Source organism: Diuraphis noxia, unplaced genomic scaffold, assembly GCF_037042655.1.
Source record: "Diuraphis noxia isolate RWA-SAM2 unplaced genomic scaffold, SU_Dnox_SAM2 contig0004, whole genome shotgun sequence".
In the NCBI taxonomy this organism is placed as follows: Eukaryota; Metazoa; Arthropoda; class Insecta; order Hemiptera; family Aphididae; genus Diuraphis; species Diuraphis noxia.
In genome coordinates, this window is record NW_028301714.1 from 29,955,378 (window position 1) to 29,978,170 (window position 22,793).

Here is a 22,793-nt window from a genome sequence, read left to right on the forward strand (position 1 = left end):
AGATGAATGAAGATGTATTTAAACTGTGAGTTGTGAAAGAAGGTGCATCAGAACACAGGAAACCAACATTAATGTAGATCTTGAATAACCATAAACATAAATGTTATTTATGATAGTTATGGAAATAATAACGATACACATCACGCTATCATTTGAAGATTTATTTCTAGTATTTAAGTCACTATAATTATCATCCATATTAGTCATATGGTATCTGTATCGTTTAAATCTGTTTATAATAATTTGGGAACCGTAAAAATATTTTGAAAACACAATGGAGTGTGAGGTAACTAAGTTTGAACACTTCTGTGTAAATTGTATACATAATTACCAAACAGCAAACTAAGAGGAGGGGAGAAATGAGTGATCTGGAAGTATTTTAATAACTATAAAACTTTGGCACCGGTTGAATGTATGACCTATGGTAGGAAATGCCAATAACCAAACCATGGAATGTTAATGGAAAATACAAATTAAGCGATATAAAATAAGCGCAAATGGCGCATCTTCATTATTACCTAGACCAGTAGTCAGCAAACTTTTTAGACTACCTATTCAATACTCGCGAGCCGCTGGTTGCCGACCACTGACTTAGACAATTTAAAGAGGAGTGATGGAGATGATCCCTTACCCCAAACAAGTAAACTATATTTGACAAATTATTTATATAAGGCATGAACGAGAAATGACTTATAATAATAACTATTAAAAATGCAGTATAGGTCTATAGTTTTATGTAGGTCACACGCTGGACCAAAAATGTACGTGTAGGTTCTACATAGGACTGGTGCTAAAAATTGTATTATTGTTAATACTTTTATCATTTTATGAAAGTTATCTTTTACCATGGAAGATATTTTTTGCATAATTATAAAACTGGAGACAATTAATTTATTTTGTTAAATAATAAACCTTCAACATTTTTTAAATATAATTTAAATGACAAGTAGTTGCTCTTTACCCCAGGCAACTGTGTCACAAAACAATGATTACGCCCATAATAAATGTCATACATCAAAAATAGCTAACTTTGAACTAAGTCCAAAACCTAATTTCTGATTGCCCCTGAATAATTTAATACCATCAATGTTTTTATTACATGGCTGAATAGCAGCAGTGGATTTTACTACGTCAACTGTAATAATTATAATTAACATACAGTGTTTTGTACACAATGTATTATTGACGACTAATCTGTTTTTTATAACTGTAACTTAACACACTGCAGGATATTTGAACACACTAATACACTATAATTAACAATTTCGTTGACCAAAAGGATAATCTTTTTGAGGTTCGATTATTGATTTTATATTTTATTATTATTTCATTTTGAATTCAACTATCAAACAGCTGATTTCACTAAAAAAAAAAAAAAAATTCTACATAAAAGTTATACCTATGTTGTGTGCATGAACCAGAGAGAAAACAAACAGTGCACTAGAGGCAACAACATAAACTGTATTATGATAAATTACAACCCACCAGAGATTTAACTACTTACTAATATTAGCAATATTCTATTCACTATCATGCTTTTCTATTAAAAATATGGTATTAGTACAAGAGAAAGACGTTTTAAGAAAATTAGTTAGTTGTAGTATCTTAACTAACAATCGCTAGTAAATATCAGAGATTTTCTGACAGCTAAATCAGGGCATCTGGTCACAATATACAAGCATTAATATATATATATATATATATATATACTAATGATTAGTTACCAGTTAACGCTTCCAGTTCACGAACAGACATACCTTCAACAGGAATAGGAGGTCCATCAAATTGTGGTTTACCCGGTCCTCCTCTATGATCCTATAATAAAAAAATGTATTTATATATACATAAATTATAATATTTTGAGTTATTAAAATTAGGGGTTAGCTGATACAACAATAATTTGAGTAGTTTTATTTTTGTATCAATACCACCAAAATGTTAGATAATCATCAGAGCTAATATTATATATCAGTTTTAAATTATCTGTTAATGGTTTATGCCAAAAATTATTTTATTTATTCATACTAAATAGGAAAATGGTAATAAGTGACATCCCTAACACAGATATGTACATACTACATATATATACTTAACGAATTAAACATAATATCTCTATTCAAAATAAGAATGATAATTGGTTGCCAATTCATGCACAAAAGTACAAGCGGATTTTCATTTCATGCACAGGCCTCGAATGTCGACTCAGTGAGGCAAGTGTCTGACTGTTGCAGATAAAAAATACTCAAACTACTGTTCTTATTTTGATTTTCAATGTATTTTATTAAAAGGGCGCTTACCAAATTTTAATTTTTTTCAGGAAGCAAATGGAACTGATTAATAATTCAATTTTAATGATAGAAAATTTATTTATACATTATGGTTAGCATCAGACTCCATGGTAATATAATTGCATATTAGCAATTTTTTTTTTTTTTTTTGGGGGGGGAGGGGGCGGCCTCTCTTTCCAGAGTTTTAACTGCCTGGAAAGTGATGCCGCCCATGACTGGATTCAAACCGTCTACGTTTCACGTTGCAACCAACACTTTAATCCGCCAGACCACTACAACCCCCCACGTCATTAGTTATTATATTGCCTAAACTACATTTATAATTAATGCTACATTAATTTTAAAATAATGAATATGATTTAGGTATTTTTTAACATTTTAATTTTTACAAATGCCTTTTAAAACAAATCATACATTTGATGTGGTATAAGCCCTTTCAACAATTCTATGTACATAATTTTCATTTTTAAAAGTGTAATTTTTCCATTTGTCGTGGCATATGCCTTTTAAACAAATACCCTAAAAAATAATTAACTCTATTCAGCTAGAGAACACACAACCAATTTTCTACATCCCCCCCACATCACTCTGATATTAAAGAGGTTTTTCTCCTTTTCACTGAATATTGGGCGGGGATGTGCAGAAGATTTTATTGGGCCGCTTTGTGTCTCCCGCTTATCATAAGGTTAGGTATATGATTCATATTTTTTAATCATTTACCTGCATGAATGATGAGTTATCTTGTTGACGCCTCCTCATCTCTTCATCTTGATGATGCATTCTCATACTTAAATCTTCGCTTTGTCTCCTGAAAATATCTTCTTCCCTAAGTCTTTGATCCTCTGCTTGACGTTCCTTCATTTCCCATTCCATTTTTTGTCGTTCTCTATCCATTTCTCGTTGGCGCAATTCTAAATAAACAAATACTGTTAGTATAAAATTTGCAACTAAAAGTTAAATTATAGTAATATTTACGTTCTCGGAGCATTTCAGTCTCATGTTCATAACGAGCATATTCCATTTGGGCCTCTAATTTTTCTTCTTCTAATTTCATCTCACGTTTTAATGCTTCTTCCTTAGATTTATACAACTCAGCTAACTGTTTCCAACGAGTACCAAATTCATGTTCAAAAGAATTTGGATTGGCAAATCTCGGACCAACATCTCTTTGTTTCTGGAAATCCATTGTTTTTTTGGGCAACAACTTATCTGGGAGACCATCTGAACTGTCCACAAACTCATAAGTTTCAACTACACAAGGGCGAAGTGAACTAAAAAATAAATATACATTTTAAAAGTCTCAGTATTTATAAAAATTAATATCACAAAGAGAGTAATTATTACCTGGTCAAAAAGAAACAACCTTCTGAACAACGTTTCAAAGCATTACTTGCTGCATTTTTGCGTGAAAATTCAATGATTCCTTCACCAGTTGAATTACCTCTTTCATCTACCATCACTTGGCAACGTTCAATCTAAAAATTTAAAATGAAGTTTAAAATATAAAAAATATTAAGATATATTAAATAAACGACATACATCACCAAAAATTGAAAAAGCATATTCTAAAAGTTCATTGGACACAAATGGAGTAAGGTTTTTTACTTTGATAGCAGCAGCAATGGGTGCAAATCTTATTTTTAACATACGCCCTTTACGTGTTTGACCATCTAATTCTCTTTTGGCTTTTTCCGCATTGGCGCGATAATCCTATTTCAACAAGCATACATTTTTCTTAATTATAAGTATGTCATACTTGCATATGTTCACAAATAACATGGTAAATCTATGAGGCAAATTCTTAGTAACAATTGTTTATAATTAAAAAGTTGTAGACAATTTTTTTCTTTCAATATGAGTATTTTAAAATTATAAATTGTTTTTACATCTTAAAATACTCATCTCACATTAAAATCAAAATACAACTAAAAACAATGATATGCTCTGTATCTTAATTTAAAATTTTATAAAAGCATCCACATGAGCATGTTAACTAGTTCTATGAATTTGAAAAAATAACTATTTAAGTATATTTACTCAAGCGTACCCATTAAAAAATTAAATATGAAAAAAAAAATCTTTACTTTAAACTTTATTTTCTCATATACCAGTCCAAAAATATCTAACTTTGATTTAATATTAACTATAAGTTAACTTAAACTATAATAAGAACCAGTATTATAAAATTGATTATATTACACTTGTGTAAACACAGACAATAGACCTCATTTAAACATTAATTACAATTCAATTTTAATTATTTTAACTATTAACTTACCAATCTGATAAAGGCAAACATTTTTTCTTTGTTCAAAAAATTTTCAGAAACTTCTCCATAAGGTTTAAACATTTCAATCAATTCTTCTTCAGTACAATCCACCAAGTTTCCTATATAAAGACGACACTGGCTAAGGAACTTTCTTTCAGTGTTATCAGTTTGTGGAAGTTCATGAGTTGGACCCATTATTTGCATTAAACGTTCATTCCATAGAGCCTAAAATTGAAAAATATGAAAATATACATTTTAATCTACCTTTAATCTTTTATTAATTTATAGTGACCCACATCAGCTCTAGTTAAACGATCATCTCCTCGATTTGGTGGACCTCCTCTAAAAACTCCTCCACCAACACCACCACCACGTCTTCCGCCTCTTCCACTTTCAGAATGATTGCGATTGCCTCTATTCATGATATCATTATCTCCTTGATGATTATCACCATGATTATTATCATTGCGAAAATCTCCTCTAGGCTGAAATTAAGTAGAAATTAAATTTTAGTTATAATTTATATTAAATTAACACAATAATAACATAACACATTAATGAAAGCATGGCAGCACAACTCTTTTTTAAAATCTTTTTAGTCAAACAAATAAGAACTCGAATGTAAATAATCATCACATAGGCTCAAAGATCTTAGTAGTATATATTTATAAGTTAACATCATGTAAGAGGAGTAGGTATTTGATTAGCAACACTTGAGGAAAATGTATTGGTTAGTAAAAGTGATAAAATCATACAATGCATCTATAATGTTGACACACAAATAAAACAATTCATTGTGTTTTCTAGAAGAATTTATTTTGTATACTCTTTATATCTTAATAATATGAATAGGCACAGTAAAAATCAATAATTAATAACATACAGAAAGGATTTAATATTATGTATTTAGTTTAGGTATCCATTTTTCAGATAGGAGCGAAAGACAATTGCAATATAGCTAAATTTCATCTTATTTCAAATGAACTATGTTGTCATCATACAAAATGAATACCGAACACCTATCTATTCTTTCTGAAGTGGGCAATAATGAAATTTTGGTTGATTTGATTGAAAAATTGATAATTAACAAAAATGATCAGAATATAAATAGGTATTAACATTATGATACTATAAGTAAACTAATTTAATTATTTCTACGGGATAAAAAGTTATCAAATACTATTTTAACAGTTTGACTAAATTATTTTCATTTTATATCTTATAAATTGTAATACATTCATATTAAAATGACTAAGATCTTTTTATAATAGCTGGATATTGTGTAACATATTATTAAATATTTTACCGAGGTTGGTGGTGATAAAATGATTGTCATCAACAATGACCAGTTATCTTAATACAGATCTCACCATTATTACAAAAATAATATTACACAATATTATAAGAATAACAGAATATCATTTTAGGTACATATTAAATTATTATTTATTATTTAATTAATCAGTAAATATATAATTAATGCATGTTTACTAAGTATAGTAGTTAAATAATTAATTAATCTGACATAAATAAACCAATGTGTTCGTAATAAATGTAATATAATAATTATAAGGTAGTAATTGTTTGAAAAAATATGTAAATCATTAGAAAAAAACGTACTGATTAAAAACTCAGATTTTTTTAATTATCACATAGACTCAAAGATCTTGGTAGTATTTAATTATAAATAATGATCATATAAAAAGAATATAAGAGTGAATAGTTTCTGCTTCTTTAAAACACATAATACATAATTACAAAATAATAATAATAAAACTCATTGTTTGTACTAATAACTTTGTATTGAGATAGTTTAGTTTCCATAGCACTGAAATTTCAAAATTATGAATCAACACAATAAACCCTAATATTTAGGTATAAAAATATGGGAAAACGAATCATACATTTAAGGGCATTATTGGTTTTTCAGATAGGGCCAAAAGGCATTTGCAATATAGCTTATTTTCACCTTATTCTAAGTTAATTATGCAGTTCTCCTGTTATCCTATAAAAAAAAAACTCTAAATATACTTCCATTCTTTCAAAGGTGGGTGGTGATGAAATAATTGTCATCAAAGATATCAGAATAATAAGAAATTTATCTCTTGATAAAGAATAACAAATACATAAAACATCAATATTAAAAATATAGTTTTGTAAATCATATCTTTATTATATATTGTAATCGTCAAACTATAATAGTTGTATACTGAAAGTTCTAAATAATAAAAAAATATAGGCAATACAAAGTAGCTAAGTACGATAATTACTAAATTATAATTGAAACAACAAGTTCAGTTAAAAGATGTCAGTTTTTAGAAAAAATTAATCCAAATCGTGATAAATTAATCAAAATTATTTTATTGATTTGTATACATAATGTCGACACACATATAAAACAGTTCATTGTATTTCCTAGTAGGACAATTTCTTTTATCCTTAATATTTCAATAATATGAATTATTGGCAAAATAAAACCCAATATTTAGGTATCATAGCATACCGAAAAGGCTTTAATATTACAAATTAAGCTATTGTAAATAAGTATCCATTTTTCAGATAGGAGCGAAAGACAATAAGATATATTTAACCACATGTTGTATCCATGACGTTGACACACTTTAGAAACAATACTATGCGCTTCCTTGCTTCCTAGTGAAATTTTACTTATCCTGTATATCAATTAATTTTGATTGTCACAAAAATGATCATGTATGATATTTAAGCATGACATCAAACATAATAATTCATAATTGTATACTTAAAAATCTAATAAAGGTAGGTATATCTCAGATTTTTAGAATTATCACATAGACTCAAAGATCTTGGTAGTATATATTTATAAATAATCATCATGTTAAAAAAGTAGATAAATTTAATTATATTCTTTCGTGAAAAATTGTAGATTAATAATAATAATTAAATCACAACATATATCCATAATGTCGACACACACATAAAAGAATTTATTGTGTTTCCTAGTAGGACAATTTATTTTCTTTACCCTTTATATTTCAATAACATGAATTGGCACAATAAAACCCAATTTAGGTATCATAGCGTGGCGAAAGGGATTATAATATTAGTTTTAGTAGTTAAGAACATATAATTAGGTATTCATATTTCAGATAGGAGCGAAAGACAATTGCAATATAGCTAAATTTCATCTTTTTTCAAATGAACTATGTTGTCATCATACAAAATGAATACCACATGTTTTTCTATTCTTTCAGAGGTGGGTGGTGATGAAAAATTGTCATCAAATATAATCAGAATGATTAGAAATATATCTCATCATTAAGAATAAAATATGCATAAAACTTGTATTTAAAAAAAAAAGCAAATTTAGAATACCAAAGGCCATTGGCAAGATAAAACTGAAAAACATCTCTTAAGCAAAAATTATTTTTTTTAGTATAATTTGGTAACTATTTTTTTTAAGATTTGTACCCATAATGTCGACACACATATAAAACAATTCATTGTGTTTCCTAGTAGGACAATTTAATTTTTTTTACCCTTTATTTTTCAATTATATAAATTGGCACAATGAAACTCAATAATCAAGTATCATAGCGTGGCGAAAGGGACTTGAGATATCTTAGATTATTTATAGCTCAATTTGAGTTCAATTTATTAGCTACATAAAATATCATACAAACTGTATTCATTTAAATACTGAAGAATAATTAATATACACTTGATTATGTACCTTAATTTACTCATAAAAAGTAATTTATACCTATTTAAAACATAGGTTCATAAAAATAATAAAAGCAAAGTAAATAATACTGTATTATTTACTAGTGTGTTTACTAATTTTTTTATTTAATCTATGACTTAAATAGATAAGCCATCTAGTAAAAATTAATTAAATTATCTTTAGTATTATAGTTAATAATTAAGCAAAAAACTAAATTTTTTCTAAATTTTATAAGATATATACTAAAGTATAGTTTAGCATATTAAGTATATGGGAAGCTATATTGGAAGAGAGACAAAACATGAATAAGAATTCAACCACTAGTGATCTTTGCTTGAAAGGTAAATGAAGAAAAAACAGTGATGGAAATATTAGGGAGACAAGAGACAACTAGACAAGAGAATTTAATTAATTAATTCAAAAGATCTCTGTACCACATGTATCAACCGACTGCAAGGTTATTGATTTGAAATGTATGGTTGATTGATCATTAGTAAATTGACAAAAAGTTAAATTATGGAGAGATTCAATTTTGTTAGAACTTTAAGTCTTTATGATTAAATAAATAAGAATTCAGATGTTTATAATTATCACATAGACTCAAAGATCTTGGTAGTATATATTTATAAATAATCATCATGTAAAACTAAATATTTGATTAATTTCTCCTAAAGAAATTTAAAATTAATAAAATCAAGATATATATCCATAATGTCGACACACATATGAAACAATTCATTGTGTTTCCTAGTAGGACAATTTATTTTCTTTACCCTTTATTTTTCAAAAATATAAATTGGCACAATGAAACTCAATAATCAAGTATCATAGCATGGCGAAAGGGCTTATATTATAAATCTTTATACATAAGTATCCATATTTTAGACAGGAGCGAAAGAAAATTGTAATATAGCTTAATTTCATCTTTTTTTCAAATGAACTATGTAGTCATCATATAAAATGAATACCAAATGTTTTTCTATTCTTTCAGAGGTGGGTGGTGATAAAACAATTGTCATCAAAGATAATCAGAAAAATAAGAAATATATCTCATCATAAAGAACAAAATTTACATAAACCTTATATAACGTGTAACAGAACCATTTAACAAATTTTCATTACAAACATAACTATATTTGTCAAATAGAGTACTGTTACACCTTGTATATCTATATAATATATTTATATAAAAAGCTTAAATAAAATAACAAAGTTCGGTTATATGACCAAAGAATATTTGAAATATATTATATTACCTATTATTAAAAAATATAATATAACATTATTATTATATTTTATATATAATATTATATACCATATATTATTCTGTGATATGACCATAGATATTACTGAGATAACAGTCAGGTGTAAGACATTATCTTAAGTAAAAAATCTATACTTTATTTAAATCAAGAGGAACCTTGGCTAGTGGCTACTAATTTGCACGAAAAGACGTGGACACAGATTTTCGACTAAGTAGGGTTGACAACCAAGGTGTTGGCAGAACCTGCTCAGCAAAAACTAGTTGCCTCAAGAGGTTCTTCCTCAATATTAATGAAGTCTAACATATAATTATTTTTAAGAAAATTGGCTATACAATATTTTTTTTGATTTGTACCCATAATGTCGACACACACATAAAAGAATTTAATGTGTTTCCTAGTAGGACAATTTATTTTCTTTACCCTTTATATTTCAATTACATGAATTGGCACAATAAAACCCAATTTAGGTAACATAGCGTGGCGAAAGGGCTTAAATTTTAAATTATTATACATAAGTGTCCATATTTTAGATAGCAGCAAAAGACAATTTGCAATATAGCTAAATTTCATCTTTTTTCAAATGAACTATGTATTCATTATACAAAATGAATACCACATGTTTTTCTATTCTTTCAGGGGTGGGTGGTGATGAAAAAATTGTCATCAAATATAATCAGAAAGATTAGAAATGTATCTCATCATTAAAAATAAAATATGCATAAAACTTGTATTTAAAAAAAAAAGCAAATATAGAATATCAAAGTAAGGCCATTGATAAGATAAAACTGAAAAACCTTGTGAATAGAAAAACATCTCTCAAGCAAAAATCATTTTTTTAGTATAATTTGGTAACTATTTTAGAGATTTGTACCCGTAATGTCGACACACATATAAAACAATTCATTGTGTTTCCTAGTAGGACAATTTATTTTTTTTACCCTTTATTTTTCAATAATATAAATTGGCACAATGAAACTCAATCATAAAATATCATAGCGTGGCGAAAGGGCTTATATTATAAATTGTATACATAAGTATCCATATTTCAGATAGGAGCGAAAGACAATTGCAATATAGCTAAATTTCATTTTTTTTCAAATGAACTATGTTGTCATCATACAAAATGAATACCACATGTTTTATTATTCTTTCAGAGGTGGGTGGTGATGAAATAATTGTCATCAAATATAATCAGAATAATAAGAGATATATCTCATCATTAAGAATAAAATATATATAACTTATTTATTAAAAAAAGTCTATATAAAATAACTAAGTATAATATTATAGATAATATATAACTGTGACAACATATGCATGGAGAGACATCTTAAGAAAAAAAAGCCAAGTAATCATGATTGGTAATTTAAAATTTCAAGAACTATAGTGATAACTTTTTTTAATTGAAGCAAGTAAATTTGGAATACTTTATTGAATTTTGATGTTAAATAAATTTAAAAATATACAATACACATTTTACTAATTCAAGCATTTTGTTTTAGTCATAACTATTAAGTAGAGGTTATAATAATATTTAATATTACCTTAGTTGTATAGCATTTCCAGTTTGTTTATTTATCAAAAGAGGACGTTACACCCGCATGTGTTGTCTCCGTCTTATAAGTGCGTAACATTGCAAAAAATATTTCGCGCAGGAAAAAATCGAGTAAGCTACATTCATAACTAAGAAACAAAATTTTCACCACATAAAAAGGAGAATTTTATCTGTGCAATATCGTTTTTATTTTTTTGATATCACTTATACAAAAAAAAAATCTTATTGTTTCATAATACATTAATTTTGTGTTTTTTAAGCATGAATAACTTTTTTGTAGTGCTGATATCGAAAAAATAAAAACAATATTTAATTTGTGTATTTATGTATTTATTTAAATATAATTTGATGATTATTTTATTTACAGATTTGTATCCATAATGTCGACACACACATAAAAGAATTTATTGTGTTTCCTAGTAGGACAATTTATTTTCTTTACCCTTTATATTTCAATAACATGAATTGGCACAATAAAACCCAATTTAGGTATCATAGCGTGGCGAAAGGGATTATAATATTAGTTTTAGTAGTTAAGAACATATAATTAGGTATTCATATTTCAGATAGGAGCGAAAGACAATTGCAATATAGCTAAATTTCATCTTTTTTCAAATGAACTATGTTGTCATCATACAAAATGAATACCACACGTTTTTCTATTCTTTCAGAGGTGGGTGGTGATGAAAAAATTGTCATCAAATATAATCAGAATGATTAGAAATATATCTCATCATTAAGAATAAAATATGCATAAAACTTGTATTTAAAAAAAAAATTAAATATAGAATATCAAAGTAAGGCCATTGATAAGATAAAACTGAAAAACCTTGTGAATAGAAAAACATCTCTTAAGCAAAAATCATTTTTTTAGTATAATTTGGTAACTATTTTAGAGATTTGTACCCGTAATGTCGACACACATATAAAACAATTTATTGTGTTTCCTAGTAGGACAATTTATTTCCTTTACCCTTTATTTTTCAATAATATAAATTGGCACAATGAAACTCAATCATAAAATATCATAGCGTGGCGAAAGGGCTTATATTATAAATTGTATACATAAGTATCTATATTTCAGATAGGAGCGAAAGACAATTGCAATATAGCTAAATTTCATCTTTTTTCAAATGAACTATGTTGTCATCATACAAAATGAATACCACATGTTTTTCTAATCTTTCAGAGGTGGGTGGTGATGAAAAAATTGTCATCAAATATAATCAGAATAATAAGAGATATATCTCATCATTAAGAATAAAATATGCATAAAACTTGTATTTAAAAAAAAACAAATTTAGAATACAAAAGGCCATTGGCAAGATAAAACTGAAAAACATCTCTTAAGCAAAAATTATTTTTTTTAGTATAATTTGGTAACTATTTTTTTTAAGATTTGTACCCATAATGTCGACACACATATAAAACAATTCATTGTGTTTCCTAGTAGGACAATTTTTTACCCTTTATTTTTCAATTATATAAATTGGCACAATGAAACTCAATAATCAAGTATCATAGCGTGGCGAAAGGGACTTGAGATATCTTAGATTATTTATAGCTCAATTTGAGTTCAATTTATTAGCTACATAAAATATCATACAAACTGTATTTATTTAAATACTGAAGAATAATTAATATACACTTGATTATGTATTTTAATTAATTCATAAAATGTAATTTATATTCAAACCCTTATACTAATAATGATCAATTAGATTTTATTCAAATTGAATGGCAATTTCATCACTGATTTATAATATTTTAACTTAGTTAGGAATATTTAAATAATTATAAAAAATGGTTAGTGGATAATATGGTTTTTGAGGTAATGTTATTTAAAAAATTAATTCAGTTATTGTAGCTATAACATTATTTGACATTCAAATTAGTATGCTGTAGCATATGACAGATTTCTATATTAGTTAAAGCATTTTATATTATGAAATCAATGGTTATATCCTAATAGTTGATAAAGCAATAACCTAACCTACTCAATTCTAATATTTTACCTATTTATGGCAAACCTATAAGAAGAAATTTGGGAAACACTGGTTTAAACAGTTGTATAAACATAATCATTAACCTCAGAATTCAAGAATATGAAATATTTCAATAACAAAATATGTGAAACTAGTAACTACAATAACTACAATATATATATATCAATACATAATTGACTTTCATTAAGAGCAAGATCATTTTTTCCAGCAGTCACACTAGGGTACAGCGAAGCGTTAAGAATTTTCGATATCTTAACCAACCACATACATTACCACCATAATATAATATAAACCAGTTATTTGTCATTACAATAACGCATGCATCTTAGCATTTATAATAGACCAATCTTGAGCACAGATGGCATAGTCTTGTAAAAGACCGTACGACAGCCGCACAATTCGAATCCGTCGTACGTTTGTGTACAGTACAGAGCGTAGTAGAAAACAAATTGAGAAATCTAACTACATATTATTACAACTATGATATTTACCATATTGTTGTCTCTTGGCGGACCACCTTTGCGGTCTCTATTTGGTCCACCATACGGTTGGTAGCGGTTGCCTCTTCCACCTCGGCCACCACCGTGGAATTCTTCTTTAGGCTTATGATTGGCGTTGGGACCGTGGTGTGCGTTAGGGCCATTTAACGACGTGTCACTGATCTTCTCATCTTTGATTTGCGCCATGGCGTTACTGCACAAAATGGAATTGAATTGAAACAATCGAACGATTTGAGGGACTGGTGAAGTAAAATGAGTTTGTTGAAGCGTAAGCGACTGACTCAATGTAATGCGAAATGAAAACGAGAGATGATGAGTTCAAAAATGTACAGTCACAGCATACGACCAAGCAGAGGGTCGATCGTCGAATAAAATGGCCGACCACAAACGCTTGGTAAAGTATAAACACATTAACGGAGTGGTACTTTATGTCTTGGTAGGGGGAGAGTGCGGTGTACGTTTTTGGACGGATGAAGGAGAATATGACGCCGTTACCGGTACAGTATTGCCAACGTGGTAATCGTTACACATCGCGTTTTTCCATGAGTAAATAGTAATGTGCATGTAAATAAATTATAAAAAAATACAATTTTTGGTATAATATGATCTAAGCCACGATGTAAAGAAGATATCTTCTCTACGTCATCATGATTCAAGTCCTAAAGTTACAAGACGTATACAGTTTAGTATACAAATACAATTATGTATATGCCGGTCTGATCACAGTAAGGGGATCATTAATTGGTCTATTCTGTGGTTGTGGTACTCGTAGTAGACTTTTTGAGGACCAGATGCCAAGGACTCGGTAAATAATTTCCATAAGCCCCTTCCCTTACGTTAAAAACCCGCGATATTTAAATTTTCTCTTAGCAATAAACATAATGCAACAAAATAAAATTCGATGAAAAAACATAACTCTATATATAAACTATTGTATTTCATTGATTCATTCAATTGATTATCAACTTTTGGTATTCGGAAACCCCTTAAGTAGAACACGAAGAAAATCTCTCTTTAAAAAAAAATAGAATGGATCATTTTATACATTAATTATTAGTCGGTTAATATGATGTTAAAAATATAAATAATAACTATTAATTATACTTATTTAACTTTCTTTTTCTGCATTAAAAAATGTTTGTAATGACATAATGCTGGAGTTCCTAATAAAATAAAACCAACGTCTTTCAATACTATTATAATATCTGTTACTATACAATATATATATTAAATAAAAAACCACAGTACACAAAAAATGCTACCTACTGATGTACATAGTACATGTGAATTTAAAGTAGGTATAAAAATTATAATATTTAAATAATATAATTATGCCATGATGGACTTTTCCAATAGAATCAGAACTCATAATCTGACTTATAATCATGTTAAACTAAAATAACTACTTACTTTTTATATTACCTATACATATTTATACATTTAACTACAGACCCTACAGTTCAAAACTATATAGCAGAGCCTATTTTTATGTCCACCATAATACATGCACTACGATTTGAACGTGTGTGCACTACTGTCTACAAAACAAAAATTGAATAATATTCCAGCTAAAAGAAAATATGAGTATTTCCTACATTTTGATGTTTTTCACACACACATATATACATATATATATATATATATATATTTACATATATATGTGTGTGTGTGTAATTTATTGGTTTTGCTAATAAGACAATTGTGAGAATACAATTTTCATTCAAAGCAGTAAAATTAATAAGTGCGCAGTCCAAAATTTTACAAATAATAGGGACTTCTATATAGTCAAAAATATAAATATCAACATTCCGTGAACAACGTAGGTAGCTTTCAAATACATATTATAAACGATACAATATTTTATGAAGTTATTTTGAAAACGTAGCACGGGTCATATAATAAAGATGCTCTATGGAAAAGATATAGCTATTAGCTAATATAATATTATGTCATATATATTTATTGTGTATATCTGCGCTCTATAGCGACTGACGTATGCAATTCCTTATCCCTGGCAATTGGTAACACTATACCGTATATTTTGACAGATTTATCGATAGCGCCATACTCTTATTATACATTACATTTGTACTTACTAGTAACCATAGTAACTACTTTAGTAAAAATGGTAAAATTTACTACAATTACTATAAATATAAATACCTACCAATAGGTATAAGGATAATAAAATAGTTATTAATTTATTTTTGTTATATCATATAAATAACATTATTCACAGATCACAGTATCTATAATCTTCTATAGGTATATACTATTCAATAATAATATACTTCAGATTTTTATATTTAAAATCATTTCTATACAACAGTCGACATATTTTGAAATATTTTTGTATATAATACACCGCATCAACATTCAACATCCCCCCCCATCCTTAATTTAGGGTAACATTCGATATCATCAAACTTCAAACGGTTTTAAAAACTTAATGTGATTTTCGCTTTCTAGTCAATTTTTTTACGATAAAGGTATAAAAACTCATGTGGAATCTTGTACTAAATTTGCACATCTTACTATCTTATAAGTATATGTTTAATCTATCCATTTAGCCAGTGGCGTACGCAAGGGGGAGTGGGGCTAATAGACTGAACCCATCTTCCTCATGAGCATAGCATAACTAGGATTTAATAGTAACAGCCTTACAGAGGCTATAGTCCTATAAAAAGAAAACCAAAGTTCTAAATAACCTGTAGAGGGCAGGTGGCAGAGCGCTAGAGCCCCCCCACCTGATATCAATACTAGAATTTAATAACCTAGTCATTAAAAACAAAATGTAAATAATAAAATAAGTAAAATATTTTTATAATTTATAAAATTAGAAGATCCTTACATAATTGTGGTTTGGAGGATGAGTTTTGTTACTTGTCATTGGAGGAAAATGCCAAATATCTATTGCTATTGGCTACTGGAGTTGCAGTACTGAGTACTGCCGCATATAGCCGCATAAAGTATAATCATAATATATGCCATTAAATCCTATCAATCGCCAACTTTACTTCTAATGAATGCATCATAGACATCACTGAATTCTATGAAAATGTTTACCATCCTACTAATTTACTTGTTTCTTAATATGCATCTCATCTAACATCAAAGAACAAAATAACTGTTTACCATTACATTTTATACTCTTCACTGTTTATTTTAAGCGCTATAAATGATTCAGTAGTAAATCCTTCGTTAACTTTTACTTCGTGATACCATGATCTCAATGTTGTTCTGTGAAGTAGACTTGATCCAAATTCAGTTCTAACAAAAAGGTACGCCTTAGGCGAGTACAAATTAAGAGTTCATGCAAATGCTCATAATGCTGGTGAAAAATTCTTAACATTTAACATTAACTCCTTCTTGATTGAAGTCACTGTTTAAAAAGTGATGCTGACATACAAAGTAATTTTTTCCTGGTTCAATATTTAATAACCCTATAGCACTTTTCCATTGGTCTGCTGTTTTCATATCACCAAAAGGAATTCTAAGTATATTTTACGCATTTAAAATTGTATCATTTTATTTTTAATATTTTGTATTGTACTAAAAAAATGTATTTAAATATTATAAATGACATTCATAAAATGTTGTACAAATTGGATTTTTAAGTGTCAATTGATCATAAATATATTTGGTATTAATGTCTCTTAAATACATTTTTGTATTAATGTTTTGTATGTTTCTTATATATTGCTAACTGTTATTTAGTTTATACCTAAGTAAAAAAAAAATGAAAAAAAAAAATTACAGCCAATTTTAGTATTTTACAATAGCTTAATTTACCATATTTTAATAGCAGTTTCATTTATACCATGTATTAAAAATTAACTTTTTGAAGTTAATATATCAGTTGTTATTTAGCTTATGGAACATTTTTTTAAAATTATTTCTATTATAAAATAATATAATTCATAAATTATTTGTCAAATATTATCAATAAAAATACTGTAGATCACTTGAACATGATGCTAAGTCTTTTGACATTTTCCAATCCACAATTTGGAACACAGCATTTTCGCACCATATTAAATAGAATTTAATATCTGATTCTTAATTAAGTTTAACAATTAATTAAGCTTTGGACATTTAATTTGTGATCATAAATGTTGAAACAGTTAAGAATTTGTATAGATGGGTATAATTAATTACAACACTAAAGTTTGTACATAATATTATACACCTTCATAAGTAAAATAAGAATGTTAGTTTTCAGAATTCAGAGTACCTATTGTAGGAACTTTTCATAGAATGTTATCATTGTTATCAATCATAACCAGCCTAATTGTTTTATAATGCAATGATAACTGGTATAATCGTATTATAATTGAAATTGAAATGTAATCTCAAAAATAACATTTTCAACCAGCTGGGGAGGCCCTAGACATAGAAAATCACTGAAGTGATTACCGATTTCAGAGATAATATTGTTGAAATTATAATATAAAACGCACCTATAGATCAGTCAAAACTCATAAAAATTACCCAATGAGGCAAAGAAAAAACAATTCATTGATTAAAATAAGCACATTTATTATTAAAATGAATTTGTACATTTATTATTACAATTAATAATTTTAATTAGTTACATCATTTATAAATTTACTTTGATTATTGGGTAGTCTCTACTCTTTGTTCTTCTTTTTGTCAAATTGCAACTTCAACATATATTGAGTATTCAGAATAGGAAGCTTTAAATATTCATAAAAAAATATCTACAGTTCAGCGGATTAATGTTCCTTGAATAGCCTTTCCAATTTCTGATTATCTAAAAACATAATTTAAAAAATAGCGGTATAATGTTTCCATGAATTATTGCTTATTCCATGAAACTGGAATCAATATGGCGCCGTCCGTAGGGTGGACATGTTAAGATTCTGTGGCGACCACAACAATATTATCAATGTAACCGCGGTACCGGCTCGTCAGCCGCTGCCAGCCGTGCCCCTCTCGTTGTCAGCATTGCACACTGCGCGCGCTCTCACTCTTTTTTTACGGACGTACGTCGTCGTTTTTAACCTCGTGTTTCTTTTTTTTACTCGTTTATGAAATGCCGAAAAGTCGCAAAATAACCTGTAAAATATAACGCATTGTTTTAAACTTTTTCTAACGTTAATTTATGTAATTAATCTTTGTATTATTTTACTCCGACTGAATTATTATTTGTTAAATATAATTAACTACTACATTTAATTGATTTTGTTTTTTTTACTCGTATTACGGGGCTAGTACAGTTCGGCCCCGAGATAACAGGCAGAATAATTTTCATGGAATAAACGAATAAATCGGGGCCGAACTCAAAAGCAGGTGCACCAACATTATGAATTTATGAATGATAATAAAAATAATAATAATATAATTAATATCGATAGTAGTCCGTTCTGGTGTTTTAGTTTCTTATCAAATTGGTCACACTGTTAAAATATTCTAGAATTTTCCATGTTTCAGTTTGATTCAATTCTTTCACTCAAATATCAAATATAAGCGCTGTTCCACGGTTCCGCCGCACTACCACAGCGTTCGCAGCTGTTGTCTGTACCACGGGTCTCTCCGTCATTCTATTTGCGATTGTACAGAACAGCTACTGAAATTTCTTCAAAAATTATATTTTATTAACATTTGATTGAGAATTTTTTATTGATTGATTTTCAATTCAAGGTAAGAATCTTATTAATTTTGTAAATTATCTAGTGTGATGTATTTCTTATGTGAATAATTCATTAAACCTATCTGTCATTAGTGCTTTAAATTATTTAAGTACATCATTAACATATAATTTAATTGTATTTTTTGTATTTTATAATTTTTTAGATGGCTAAGTGGGGTGAAGGAGATCCGCGATGGATTGTCGAGGAACGCCCAGACGCCACCAATGTAAACAACTGGCATTGGTAATTTGTTAAATTATTTTCATGCATTCTATTTTAATTAATAATTCATAGGTTTAAATTTGTTTTTAATGACTCAATAATTTTATTACATATTATTGTAAATGCTTAATCATTGTTATAATATTCTGAATATCTACATGGATATTGCAAGTTAGGAAAAACTTGAAAATGTACCTAATAAGATGCCTAGTTAATTTTAAAATTATGTGAAGTTAATACTTGATACAAATAAGATAAATTTAAAGTAGATTTAGATTTTAGTTTTTAAAGTATGTATATATATATATAGAGTAATTCACCAAGAATGCTCACCCACTTTTTTTTCTTAAATAATAAAGTTATTCAAAATCTGATTTTTGGAATCTTTAAATATACTCCAAGACCATATCTTCAAATTCTTGAGATATATATATATATATTATATAAGAATCTTTTTTTACTGTAAATTATTTTGTGGATAATTATTTTGAGAATCTTTACGACTTATCGAAATAAAAATTTGAATGTGTAGTTTCCTAGTTAGTCTCTATTTTGACTAAGAAATAAGTCAAATTAATTCATATTTAAATATGACCTCTTTAAACTAATAATAAAAAAATATTTTGACTATTTTTTTCAAATTTTGCACTATTTGTTTTGATATAACTTATACCTATAGGGCCTAATGCTATAGGTAGGTTTTATTTGTACTTTCAAGCCTGATAAATTAAGTAATTTATAACAAAACTGTGGTTTTTTTTCAGGACAGAAAAAAATGCATGCCAATGGTCAAAAGACAAACTTAATGCCTTGTTAGTTGGTATGGTATTAGAAAATGATGTAGCTAAATGTGAGATTTCAAAGATTGAAAGTTGTGAAGGTGAAGCTGTTGCAAATAATAGAAAGGGCAAGCTCATATTCTTTTATGAGTGGGATTTAACTTTAAGTTGGAAAGGACAATTAAGTGGTGGTGTCAAAGAGATAGAAGGCACAATAAACATACCAAATTTAAGTGAAGAAAATACTGTAGCTGAAATTGAGGTATTACTTAATTCTAATTTGGTTATAGCTTTTGTATTTATTATTGTTGTTTTGTTAGACATTTTAATAATTTGTTCATAAGAACAGAATCAGCATTATTACAAGTTCATTACTTTGTTTACAGATAAATATTTCATTGAAAGAATCTTCTAATGAAGCAACTATAGTTAAAGATTTTCTTTACCACCAAGGACGTAATAAAATCAGAGATCAGCTTGAAAAATATATAAAGGACCTAAAAGAAGGTACAAATGTTAAATTGATTAAAAAATATTTCCAAAAACTTTAATTATGTTATTTATTTATCTTTGTTTAATACAAATAATGATTTAACGAAAGTTTGAGTTTTTGATGATGCCATACAATGTATTATACATTATACAATGAATATTTTTAACTTATAATTTCAAAGTATTGATTTGAATTTTAGGTGTCCAGTTTTAAACATTTCTTAATATTTTTTTTATACTATTTATGTTTAGAGTACTCTTATAATTTTTCTCTTACTCGGTAAGCACCACCCTGTATATATCATAATAATTAACAATTAGATTGTTATTTTAACTGATCCCAATCAATTTTTAATATTTTTATGTTTTTATATGGTAAGAAGTACCAATTATTCTATTTTTTATAAAATCGTCTAATAATATATTGTTTTTACTAATTTGATGGTAATTTTTATTTTTTTTGTGCTTGGTATTTCGCAACAAGTAACTTACACCTTGTTGGTCCCTATTTTTTTTTAAATGGTTACTAATAAAAAAAATTGTCATAAATCAGATATATTTAAATTTGTATTAAAGTTGATGGATACAATTTATTATTATTAAAGATTATAAAGTAATTACTTTACATTTGTTATATATTACTTATATAATTATTGAATTAATAAATTTTTATATTCTAGAATTTTCAAAAGGCATGATTTTGCCCAAAAAAGATAATGACAATTCTTCTAAACCAAAATTATTGTCAAAAGAATCTTTGAAAGATGTTCACAATTCCAATGATGTAAGACCTGTTGAAGTTATAAATATTGATATAACTTGTTCAATAAATAAATAATTGTTATTATTATAGGGTGCAAAAGATGATAAATCTAAATCTAAAATAGATACTACTACTGTTGTAATGGATGTAGTGTTCCAGTGTTCTGGCGAAGATTTTTACAATACGCTCACAACACCAGAGGTCAGTATAATAGTGTTATAATTAAAATAAAATATATACTACCGCCATTGAGAGAGCTCTACTCCTTCGTGCATCAAGCTTTGTGGTTTTGTACCTAAATATCTACTATACCCTTTTTCACGAAAGAACGGGACCATCATTGGAAGATTCCAACCAAAACTAGTCGCCGCGGCACATTCCCCACCCAAAAACACAAAATTGACAATAATTAGTGACTGGGTGGTGGGGATTTCACAGGAGGGCGAGCCGGCCAGAGCTCATTCTACATGCGCAAAACGGACCCGTTCTCTCGTGAAAAAGAGTATACCACATTGTTGTTGGTGTCAGTGATGGAAGCAATGGCGGCTCTTGTTTTGGATGGTTTAGTGATAGGATATATGCGATAGCAGGCGACCAAAACTTGCCACTCAATAATGTTTTCCCAATGGCCTTAATATATTTATATTTAACTTATAAATTATTTATTTTTAGCTTGTATCAGCTTTTACTCAACAATCTGTTACATTTCAAGCAATTAAAGGGGGAAAATTTCAATTGTTTGATGGAAATATTACTGGAGAATTCATAGAACTTGTAAGTAAATTTAATCATCACTTAAGTTAATGTATATTAATGCACATTGTCTTTATTTATTTACTCCAGTGCCCTGGCAAAAAAATTGTCCAAAATTGGAAAACTAAACAATGGCCCGATTGGTTATACTCAACTGTTACTGTTACTATTAATCAACAAGAAGACCATACTAAAGTTAGAGTTTCTCTAGTAGGAGTTCCCAAAAGGTTATATATTATATATTTATAATTATTTTTGTAAAAATCATTTATGTTAATATTAAACATTACGTTTTTCAGTGATGAAGCTATTACTCGTCAAAATTGGGAAAGATATTACTTCACACCAATTAAAAGAACGTTTGGATACGGGATGTTATTATGAGTCTGAACAATTCAATAAATTCTTAAATATAGTTTTTTGTATTTATTTTTGAAATGTAATAGCTTGTCTATCCAAGAAGTATGCACTTTCCTCTCTTATGTGCCTATTGATATTGATTATTTCATATGCCCTTCATAGATGTTCATTACATCGTTCTAAA

The 22,793-nt window shown here is 27.7% G+C and overlaps 2 protein-coding genes and 5 non-coding genes across 15 annotated transcripts in view; 1 reads left to right on the forward strand and 6 right to left on the reverse strand.

Annotated features, from left to right (window-relative positions):
- LOC107171481 (hrp65 protein-like) overlaps positions 1-13,988 on the reverse strand; it is a 29,803-nt gene extending 15,815 nt beyond the window's left edge. For 3 of the 8 annotated variants that reach the window (XR_016191720.1, XR_016191719.1, XM_089227597.1), the window contains exons 1-8: positions 13,578-13,986; positions 4,854-5,042; positions 4,567-4,782; positions 3,828-3,998; positions 3,633-3,763; positions 3,264-3,559; positions 3,009-3,199; positions 1,725-1,815 (exon numbers count right to left, since the gene is read on the reverse strand). Coding sequence is in view for 4 of the 8 variants with exons in the window: in XM_089227597.1 (XP_089083723.1) it covers positions 1,725-1,815; positions 3,009-3,199; positions 3,264-3,559; positions 3,633-3,763; positions 3,828-3,998; positions 4,567-4,782; positions 4,854-5,042; positions 13,578-13,772 (1,480 nt within the window). In the remaining 4 variants the exon portion in view is untranslated. Of the gene's footprint in view, positions 1-1,724; positions 1,816-3,008; positions 3,200-3,263; positions 3,560-3,632; positions 3,764-3,827; positions 3,999-4,566; positions 4,783-4,853; positions 5,043-13,577 lie in introns of all 8 variants that reach the window. The other 5 variants (XR_016191721.1, XM_089227599.1, XR_016191722.1 and 2 more) reach the window with 4 other exon arrangements.
- Positions 5,476-5,566, reverse strand: LOC149055937 (small nucleolar RNA snR60/Z15/Z230/Z193/J17). The gene has a single exon (XR_016191831.1). It is a non-coding gene; the product is annotated as a small nucleolar RNA snR60/Z15/Z230/Z193/J17 (small nucleolar RNA).
- LOC149055938 (small nucleolar RNA snR60/Z15/Z230/Z193/J17) lies at positions 7,674-7,764 on the reverse strand. Its single transcript, XR_016191833.1, has one exon. It is a non-coding gene; the product is annotated as a small nucleolar RNA snR60/Z15/Z230/Z193/J17 (small nucleolar RNA).
- On the reverse strand, positions 10,563-10,653 carry LOC149055939 (small nucleolar RNA snR60/Z15/Z230/Z193/J17). The gene has a single exon (XR_016191836.1). It is a non-coding gene; the product is annotated as a small nucleolar RNA snR60/Z15/Z230/Z193/J17 (small nucleolar RNA).
- Positions 11,635-11,725, reverse strand: LOC149055940 (small nucleolar RNA snR60/Z15/Z230/Z193/J17). The gene has a single exon (XR_016191834.1). It is a non-coding gene; the product is annotated as a small nucleolar RNA snR60/Z15/Z230/Z193/J17 (small nucleolar RNA).
- On the reverse strand, positions 12,153-12,243 carry LOC149055941 (small nucleolar RNA snR60/Z15/Z230/Z193/J17). Its single transcript, XR_016191835.1, has one exon. It is a non-coding gene; the product is annotated as a small nucleolar RNA snR60/Z15/Z230/Z193/J17 (small nucleolar RNA).
- Positions 13,989-19,011: 5,023 nt separating the features above from the next.
- LOC107163441 (activator of 90 kDa heat shock protein ATPase homolog 1) lies at positions 19,012-22,664 on the forward strand. Of its 2 annotated transcripts, none has more exons than XM_015510884.2 (9): positions 19,012-19,250; positions 19,404-19,483; positions 20,227-20,503; positions 20,628-20,748; positions 21,414-21,517; positions 21,587-21,697; positions 22,169-22,270; positions 22,340-22,476; positions 22,549-22,664. In XM_015510884.2, exons 2-9 carry the CDS (start codon positions 19,404-19,406, stop codon positions 22,631-22,633), a joined length of 1,017 nt encoding a protein of 338 aa, XP_015366370.2. In that variant the 5' UTR covers positions 19,012-19,250; the 3' UTR covers positions 22,634-22,664. The 2 variants fall into 2 exon arrangements, with proteins under 2 accessions (XP_015366370.2, XP_089082378.1); XM_089226252.1 differs by having other exon boundaries at positions 19,070-19,250; positions 20,232-20,503.
- The last annotated feature ends 129 nt before the right edge of the window (positions 22,665-22,793 follow it).